General features: G+C 44.0%; 2 protein-coding genes across 2 annotated transcripts in view; one reads left to right on the top strand and one right to left on the bottom strand.

Annotated features, from left to right (window-relative positions):
• The window catches only part of glipr1a (GLI pathogenesis-related 1a), an 8,475-nt gene extending 420 nt beyond the window's left edge, over positions 1-8,055 (top strand). Inside the window, exons 2-6 of the mRNA XM_058417214.1 lie at positions 394-630; positions 5,109-5,227; positions 7,433-7,518; positions 7,599-7,625; positions 7,718-8,055. Coding sequence (XP_058273197.1) covers positions 394-630; positions 5,109-5,227; positions 7,433-7,518; positions 7,599-7,625; positions 7,718-7,875 — 627 coding nt within the window. The 3' untranslated portion in view covers positions 7,876-8,055. The remainder of the gene's footprint in view (positions 1-393; positions 631-5,108; positions 5,228-7,432; positions 7,519-7,598; positions 7,626-7,717) is intronic.
• A 1,444-nt stretch (positions 8,056-9,499) lies between these two features.
• Positions 9,500-10,000, bottom strand: part of krr1 (KRR1 small subunit processome component homolog) — a 15,573-nt gene continuing 15,072 nt past the window's right edge. The window contains 2 exon segments of the mRNA XM_058416798.1: positions 9,500-9,748; positions 9,943-10,000. The exon segment at positions 9,943-10,000 is cut by the window's right edge and continues 36 nt beyond it. Of these exon segments, the coding sequence (XP_058272781.1) occupies positions 9,603-9,748; positions 9,943-10,000 (204 nt within the window). The 3' untranslated portion in view covers positions 9,500-9,602.

The raw sequence follows: 10,000 nt of genomic DNA, 5'->3' as shown, positions 1-10,000 counted from the left end.
CACTTACACACTCACAAACATGCCAACACAAACACACACACACTGAGGTGTGTCTCCAGGTGCTGTGTGGTTTATTGGTCTGAATTCACTCATCATTTCCACAGCAGGAAAGAAAAAACCTGAGGAGGAAACTGAAACATGAAACAAAAAAAAAAACTTAAAAAAGGCTGAGAATGCTGGTTTTAAACAGAGAAACCAGTCATGAGGTGAAGAGAGAGGAGGAGAGCGAACCCCCGAGTTATTCACCAAGGACAAGACAGAGACGAGACTCAACAAACCCACAGGGCCTGGGCACTCAGACTGACCATTACTGAAATAATGAATGTCCAGTGCGTCATATAATGTACAAATATTACCTTAGTAAACGTGTGTGTGCGTATGTGTGTGTTCCAGACGTGGGATGAAAGCCTGGCAGTCCTGGCGAGATCATGGGCGAGAGGTTGCCTCTTTCAGCACAATCTCCAGCGGAAACATCCTGTCCTGCCCTCAGTAGGAGAGAACATCTGGGCTGGAACTCTAAGTGGATCATTTAACGTGAAATCAGCGATCAAGAGCTGGGTCCAGGAAGTTCGATACTATAACTATTACACCTCAGCCTGCAGCAGTCCCCCATGTACCCATTACACACAAGTAATGACCTCTTCAGGATCTTCTTACTTTAATCATTTCTTCAGTATAAATTCATCACATGTCCTTACTCTAATGTTTCTTCATCAGTCAGCTGCTGAAATTCACTAAGGATAATTAAAATAATTATAGTATAATATTGGAACTAGGGAAGGGCAATACCACAATTTTTTAATATGATATGATACCGATACTTTTTGTTACAATTTTAACGATAACGATACCGAAACTGAAATCACTTATTTTAAATGTGAATGTGATTTTTCAAAATAATGTTAATTTTTACAAAAAATATCATTACATGTAAAGGCAAATTACAAACACATACCAGCCATTAATAACAAATACCACAAAATACGCACACACACAAAGTATATACATGTAACCCAAATCTCTTGGCTTATTTTAATACTCTTCAGTCTCTTTTCTGGCTGTGGGTAATACGCTGGCTACAGTTGCAACAACTTATTTATTTCAGCCAAACGGCAAGACAGTACATGAAACTTTTTCTCTCTACTCTTCTCCCTCACCCGGTGTTACTACAACCTGTCCTCCCCTGGGAAACCCGGGCAGGTAACTTGTTAGTTCCCTTTTAACATAACCAACACAACAAGCAAAATCAAATGTCACACATGCAGGGATACAGACAAAATAATAATGTGCGATAAATAATAATTAAATAATATTCAATTCTAAATTAAAACACATACATAAATAAATAAATAAATAAATATATAAATAAATAAATAAATACCTTATAGGTGTACTTCATATGATAATAATGAACATAAATCAATGCACAACTAAGGTTACAGTCTTCCCTTGCTATGAGTAGAAATGTCCTCATTTCAATAATCCATTATACGTGACATCAAATGGCAAATTTGGTTCCCTTCCATGAACAAGGAAAAACAGGGAAAATCCAGTGCTTGAATGAACACTTGAGTTATATACGAGTTCAGCTTGTGGCAAATTCTGATCCCAGTCACCTCCAGTCTGTGATATATACTTAGCAACTGATCCTTCAGAGTCCTGTTTAGTCTCTCTGCCAGGCCGTCTGATTGGGCATGATATAGAGATTTGTGTGTTTTGTTGATGCCCAGTAAGGTGCAGAGATGTTTAATGAGGTCTGATTCAAATTGCTGGCCTTGGTCCATGTGAATAGACTCTGGTAAGCCATGCTGTTGTATGTAGTCCTCAAAAATGCACTTTGCCACAGTCATCAGCAATCATTTGAAATGGTATCTCTGCTTGGATTGGCTGTAGTGGAGTGGGAGAACCACGTGTTTGACATGGCAAGCACTCAGAACAAAACTTGTGAATATCACGGGACATGTACGGCCAGTAATAGATGCACCTGGCTCTCAGCAATGTACGCTATGCACTCAGATGAGCACTAAATGGATTACCATGCAATGCTACCAGAGCTGTGGGGATGAGCACAACAGGCAGAACAATTTGAAAAGTATCAAGTGTGTATGGACTCATTTTGGTTTTCCTGCACAGGATTCCCTGTCGATTGGTCAAATTTGGATACTCCTGCCACAGTTTCCGCAAGATGGGGGACGAGTGCCTCAGGTGGCCTATTGGTGGTCTGGCTTTGTTGTTCTCTAGCCATGCAAAGACTTTACTAAGACATTCATCTTCATGATAGCTGAGATGACATAGCATCAGCATTGGCATGCTGTTTACCTTCCCGATGTACAATGATGTAATCATACAAATCCAGTTCAAGTATCCATTGACTGCGTCTGCCAGTTGGATGATTATCCACCAGAGTCTTCTTCAGTCTCAGGAGGGGTTTATGATCGGTGACCACTGTGAATGAACTGCCAGAAAAGAAATGTTTAAAATGTCTTACAGACCAAACAACTGCCCAAAGTTCACGGTCAAACGTAGACCATTTCCTTTCAGAAGAGCTGAGTGTGTGGCTTGCATATGCTATAAAATGTTCTTCATTGTCCTGTTTTTGAGCCAGCACAGAGCCAATGCTCTTCTGTGAAGCATCTGTGTACAACAAAAAAGGCTGAGTGAAGATGGGGTGTGCCACAATAGGTGGGTGAGTAAGAGCATGTTTCAGTGACTGAAAAGCATCCTCACATACGACAGTCCATTTGAATATTGTTCCCTTCTGTGTGAGAGCATGCAATGGGGCAACAATCACTGAGAAGTTTCTAACAAACCTATGGTAGTAGGAACGCAGTCCAAGAAATGCTCTCACCTCTGTGGTTGTTCTAGGCTTAGGCCATCCACAAACTTTTTCTTTGGTTGGAGACTACATGTCCCAGGAAAGTGACCTGAGATCGTGCCAGGTGACACTTACTGGCTTTTAGCTTGGGACCAGCCAAGCGAAACCGGCTGAACACTTCCCAGAGGGTCCATAAGTGATCTGTAAAAGAGCAACTAAACACAAGGACATCATCCAGGTAAATCAAACAGTCCTTCCAGTGCAGGCCATGAAGAACCAGCTCCATCAATCTTTGGAAGGTCGGTGGGGCATTAGTCAATCCCATAGGCATAACTTTGAACTGGTATAGGCCACTACCTGTAGTGAATGTTGTTTTCTCCTTGTCATGTGGCTCAAGTTCAACCTGCTAATATCCACTTGATAAATCCATAGTGCTGAACCAGCATGCACCCGATAAACTGTCTAGCGCATCTGCTGGGCGAGGCAGTGGGTATGAATCTTTAACGGTGACTGTGTTCAATTTTCTATAATCAATGCAGAATCTGTAAGCACCATCTTTTTTATTGATGAGAACCACAGGTGAGAACCAAGGGCTACAACATTCCTCAATAAGGTCTTGTGAAAGGAGCTGCTGCACCTGTATATCTACCTCTGTTTGCTTATTGGGTAATGTCCTGTCTGCTCTCTGTCTGATGGGTGGGGTATCTGAGGTCTTGATACTGTGTCTGACTATGCTAGAGTGTCCATAGTCTTGGTCATGAGCACTAAAAACGTCACTGTAGGTCATTAGCAAAGTCTCAAGTTGTCTCAAGTCTCAAGTTGCCAGGAGAACGGTACTTGTCTGACTGCATTGTGCCAAGTGTAAAGTTTGGTGGAGGGGGGATTATGGTGTGGTGTTGTTTTTCAGGAGCTGGGCTTGGCCCCTTAGTTCCAGTGAAAGGAACTCTGAATGCTTCAGCATACCAAGACATTTTGGACAATTCCATGCTCCCAACTTTGTGGGAACAGTTTGGAGCTGGCCCCTTCCTCTTCCAACATGACTGTGCACCAGTGACCAAAGCAAGGTCCATAAAGACATGGATGACAGAGTCTGGTGTGGATGAACTTGACTGGCCTGCACAGAGTCCTGACCTCAACCCGATAGAACACCTTTGGGATGAATTAGAGCGGAGACTGAGAGCCAGGCCTTCTCGTCCAACATCAGTGTGTGACCTCACAAATGCGCTTCTGGAAGAATGGTCAAAAATTCCCATAAACACACTCCTAAACCTTGTGGACAGCCTTCCCAGAAGAGTTGAAGCTGTTATAGCTGCAAAGGGTGGACCGACGTCATATTGAACCCTATGGATTAGGAATGGGATGTCACTTAAGTTCATATGCGAGTTTTTTTCCGCTGTTGATAAGTAGCACCAGATCACGCTACGTTTCCTTTCTTTTGCCATTGTGCCATTCTGTAATAAGGAAGTGTGTGTGTGTGTGTGTGTTGAGTACATAGCTGAAGGGCACATGATCACTCGCATTCCACCGCAGACCGAATGGTGTGTAATGTTATATATACAAACCTTCCAGACCATACAGACCATCTGTTACACAGCGCTAAAAACATTTAGTTATGCAGAAATTATTAATATAGTTAAAAAATATCGGTACTTTTTAGAAAATATCCATACCAAATTTGAAGCTTCTGAGTACTGACTGACTATTTGGAACATTTTTTAGAAGTATTTTGGGAAACAGCTTTGTAGGACCTGATGATAACACAATTAGCTGCAAATGCACACAGTGTGTGTGTGTTACTACTACTGTCTGAGATTTAATTATTAATTTTATTCAGCTGGAAAGTCAGTTAGCCTAAAGCTAATTCTTAGTTGTAGCACAGCTAAAGGGTTTCAGATAAAAGTTGTTGAATAAATCAAATGTTTAGCTAGATTTAATGATTTAACGAGACATTTATTTCACTACATTTAACTTGATTTTTAGATCGTTTAAGAAATGTTACACTAAACCTCTTAGAGGATATTTAGAGTACGACAAAAAGCTTGAAAATGATCAGTTAGATTTAATAGTTGAAAGAGAAAAGTTTAGCAAAAAACTAAATTGAACAAGATATCATTAACTATTAACGCATGACAGAATGGACAGAATGACGGATGGATGGATAGATGAATATTTTATTGGACCACATTCCTAAAACTTGACTAAGAAGCCTGAACTCATCCCTCCTCAGTGTTATTAGCCTGAACTCTTAGTGTGTTTGTTATTAAACTCTGTGTGATCCCTGTGGTTAACACAGGTGGTTTGGGCAACAACGTATAAAGTGGGCTGTGCCGTGATCTTCTGCCCTAACGGGGTGCGTGATACAACCTTCTCCCACAGACCAGGAGCCATATTCGTTTGTAACTACGCAACACAGTGAGTCTGTCTGTAAACACACTCAGAATTCAGTCCAGTTTAGGGTGTAGTCCAGTGTGGGGTTCAGGGTGTAGTCCAGTGTGGGGTTCAGGGGAAGTTTAGTGTGGGGATCAGGGTGTAGTCCAGTGTTGGGATCAGGGTGTAGTCCAGTGTGCAGTTTAGTCCAGTTTAGGGTGTAGTCCAGTGTGGGGTTCAGGGTGTAGTCCAGTGTGGGGTTCAGGGTGTAGTCCAGTGTGGGGTTCAGGGGAAGTTTAGTGTGGGGATCAGGGTGTAGTCCAGTGTTGGGATCAGGGTGTAGTCCAGTGTGCAGTTTAGTCCAGTTTAGGGTGTAGTCCAGTGTGGGGTTCAGGGGAAGTTTAGTGTTGGGATCAGGGTGTAGTCCAGTGTGGGGTTCAAGGTGTAGTCCAGTGTGGAATTTAGGGTGTAGTCCAGTGTGGGGTTTAGGGTGTAGTCCAGTGTGGAATTTAGGGTGTAGTCCAGTGTGGGGTTCAGGGTGTAGTCCAGTGTGGGGTGTAGTCCAGTGTGAGGTTTAATCCAGTTTAGGGTGTAGTCCAGTGTGGGGTTTAGTCCAGTTTAGGGTGTAGTCTAGTGTGAGGTTTAATCCAGTTCAGGGTGTAGTCCAGTGTGGGGTTCAGGGTGTAGTCCAGGGTGAGGTTCAGGGTGTAGTCCACTGTGGGATTCGGGGTGTAGTCAAGTGTGGGGTTCAGGGTGTAGTCCAGTGTGAGGTTCAGGGTGTAGTCCAGTGTGGGGTGTAGTCCAGTGTGAGGTTTAATCCAGTTTAGGGTGTAGTCCAGTGTGGGGTTCAGGGTGTAGTCCAGGGTGAGGTTCAGGGTGTAGTCCACTGTGGGATTTGGGGTGTAGTCCAGTGTGGGGTTCAGGGTGTAGTCCAGTGTGGGGTGTAGTCCAGTGTGAGGTTTAATCCAGTTTAGGGTGTAGTCCAGTGTGGGGTTCAGGGTGTAGTCCACTGTGGGATTCAGGGTGTAGTCCAGTGTGGGGTTCAGGGTGTAGTCCAGTGTGGGGTGTAGTCCAGTGTGAGGTTTAATCCAGTTTAGGGTGTAGTCCAGTGTGGGGTTCAGGGTGTAGTCCACTGTGGGATTCAGGGTGTAGTCCAGTGTGGGGTTCAGGGTGTAGTCCAGTGTGAGGTGTGGGGTGTAGTCCAGTGTGAGGTTTAATCCAGTTTAGGGTGTAGTCCAGTGTGGGGTTTAGTCCAGTTTAGGGTGTAGTCTAGTGTGAGGTTTAATCCAGTTCAGAGTGTAGTCCAGTGTGGGGTTCAGGGTGTAGTCCAGGGTGGGGTTCAGGGTGTAGTCCACTGTGGGATTCGGGGTGTAGTCAAGTGTGGGGTTCAGGGTGTAGTCCAGTGTGAGGTTCAGGGTGTAGTCCAGTGTGAGGTTCAGGGTGTAGTCCAGTGTGGGGTGTAGTCCAGTGTGAGGTTTAGTCCAGTTTAGGATGTAGTCTAGTGTGAGGTTTAATCCAGTTCAGGGTGTAGTCCAGTGTGGGGTTCAGGGTGTAGTCCAGTGTGGGGTTCAGGGTGTAGTCCAGTGTGGGGTTCAGGGTGTAGTCCAGTGTGGGGTTCAGGGTGTAGTCCAGTGTGGGGTTCAGGGTGTAGTCCAGTGTGAGGTGTGGGGTGTAGTCCAGTGTGAGGTTTAATCCAGTTTAGGGTGTAGTCCAGTGTGGGGTTTAGTCCAGTTTAGGGTGTAGTCTAGTGTGAGGTTTAATCCAGTTCAGAGTGTAGTCCAGTGTGGGGTTCAGGGTGTAGTCCAGGGTGGGGTTCAGGGTGTAGTCCACTGTGGGATTCGGGGTGTAGTCAAGTGTGGGGTTCAGGGTGTAGTCCAGTGTGAGGTTCAGGGTGTAGTCCAGTGTGAGGTTCAGGGTGTAGTCCAGTGTGGGGTGTAGTCCAGTGTGAGGTTTAGTCCAGTTTAGGATGTAGTCTAGTGTGAGGTTTAATCCAGTTCAGGGTGTAGTCCAGTGTGGGGTTCAGGGTGTAGTCCAGTGTGGGGTTCAGGGTGTAGTCCAGTGTGGGGTTCAGGGTGTCTTACACAGTCTCTGATCTTACACTCAGGTTAAAAGATGAAATTTGTTTAAAACAAATTGTTGAAATGTGTTTGGTAAATTTGGGTTATTTTATTTATTTATAAGCTCCATCTATTGAGCTAAATGCTAAAGCAGCTACAGCTGAGGTAAACTTCCTGTGTTGTCTTCATCCAGAGGAAATTACCGTGACACTCGTCCGTATAAAGAAGGAGCAGCGTGTAGCGAGTGTGGAGGAGAGAAGTGTGAGGATAAGCTCTGCCGTAAGTGTGTTCTCTTTATCTTCAGTAATGACCATTACACCATCTCAGACCATCAGTAACATCTACTACATCTTTTACAGACAACTCCACCCGAGACACTGACATACGTAAGAGTTCCTTATACACTCTCCATCTGTGTGTGTGTGTTTACTGTATAAGAGTATCTAACCCCCCCCCCCCCCTCTGTGTGTGTGTGTAGATAATAGCTGGACGTCGGACTGGGACCCTGCTCTGCATGTGTGTGGTGTGTTCTGTAAATCGGTGTTGATCATCAGACCTGTGGCTTTGTTGTTGATTTTTGGAAGCGTGTATGTAGTTCAGCGCACCTGTCCAAATATCTTTGCTTACATAAACTAACACACACACACAGAGGGGGGGGGGGTCAGATACTCTCATACAGTAAACACACACACACACACACACACACACAGAGGGGGGGTCAGATACTCTCATACAGTAAACACACACACACACACACACAGAGGGGGGGTCAGATACTCTCATACAGTAAACACACACACACACACACACACACACACAGAGAAGTCAGATATCTCATACAGTAAACACACACACACACACACACGCACAGTAGAATGGGGTCAGATACTCTCATACAGTAAACACACACACACACAGAGGGGGGGTCAGATACTCTCATACAGTAAACACACACACACACACACACAGAGGGGGGGTCAGATACTCTCATACAGTAAACACACACACACACACACACACACAGAGGGGGGGTCAGATACTCTCATACAGTAAACACACACACACACACACAGAGGGGGGGTCAGATACTCTCATACAGTAAACACACACACACACACACACACAGAGGGGGGGTCAGATACTCTCATACAGTAAACACACACACACACACACACACACAGAGGGGGGGTCAGATACTCTCATACAGTAAACACACACACACACACACACACACACAGAGGGGGGGTCAGATACTCTCATACAGTAAACACACACACACACACACACACACACACAGAGGGGGGGTCAGATACTCTCATACAGTAAACACACACACACACACACACACAGAGGGGGGGTCAGATACTCTCATACAGTAAACACACACACACACACACACAGAGGGGGGGTCAGATACTCTCATACAGTAAACACACACACACACACACACACAGAGGGGGGGTCAGATACTCTCATACAGTAAACACACACACACACACACAGAGGGGGGGTCAGATACTCTCATACAGTAAACACACACACACACACACACACACACACACACAGAGGGGGGGTCAGATACTCTCATACAGTAAACACACACACACACACACACACTCAATATTTAACTCTATTTGTTATGTTTATTTCCTCTGAATGCTCTTCAAAGTTCACCTTTACTGAGATATAAAATTATTATTATTATTATTATTATTATTATTATATCAATAACCCATTTGTTACATGTGTACTGTCCAGCACCAGGGGTCAGTAAGAGTCCAGACCTTCACCAGAGTTTTGTAGTGAAGTGTCTGCAGTGTTTGAAATAAACTTTTCTCATCTCTCCATTCCTGCTGTCCTCTTCCTGCCTCATGCAAACCTACTAAAGTAAACAGATGTGGGTGGAGCTACAGGTAAGACTCCTCCCACTCCCTGTGGACTCCATTAAGCTTGAGTGGGTTTTCAGAGAAACAGTGAGGTGAGCTGGACAAGAGGGACTGTGGAAAATAAAGTCCAGAGATCTGCAGTGTGTGTGAATGAAGGAGCTCAGGTAGGACAGCAGCTTCACCACGTGCTGGACACTAAGCTGCAGTTACCTGTGTGGACACTGGAACATGGGCTTGCTCACACTGTGCGCGAATTCATTTTAAATTAGATTACATTACACTACACACACACACACACAGATAGTACTCCTATGCCCCTGATAGTACCCTAATGCCCCTTATAATACCCCAATGCCCCCAAAAACCTTCAGATTAGTTTACACTTTACTGTTTTAGAATAATCTTTATTCATGATCCTTTATAAGAAAATATACACACACAGACACACACACACACACAGTCCATGAGCAGGTGTGGTTAGCTTCTCCTGCTCTTGTTCTTCACCCTCTGGCCTGTAGGAGGCGCTGTGCTGGGGGTCGCTGCTGGAGCTCCAAGTTTCTTCTCCTTGGCTTTCTTCACTTTTTCTTTAATGACTGCGATGTCCAGTTTATCTTTCACAGGAGCTGACCACAAAAAACAACCATTCATTAGCCATTTTTTCACACACTGAGTTCAAAAACTGTGGAATAAAAAATAAAATAAATGAATGAGAAACGAAAGGCAGAAGAATTAAAGAAAGTTTTTTAATAGTATAAATGTAAAGAATCTAAAAATAAAAATAAAATAAAAGATTTAAAGAAAGAAAAGGTTTTTTTACCTTTGTTCTTTTTGATTATTTTTTTCTCTTTTGGAGGCATGAAGGCTTTTTTTCTCTC

This window comes from Hemibagrus wyckioides, linkage group LG19 (assembly GCF_019097595.1).
Source record: "Hemibagrus wyckioides isolate EC202008001 linkage group LG19, SWU_Hwy_1.0, whole genome shotgun sequence".
Lineage (NCBI taxonomy): Eukaryota > Metazoa > Chordata > Actinopteri > Siluriformes > Bagridae > Hemibagrus > Hemibagrus wyckioides.
Note: the sequence above shows the minus strand (reverse complement) of the source record. Positions and strands in the feature narration are given on the sequence as shown.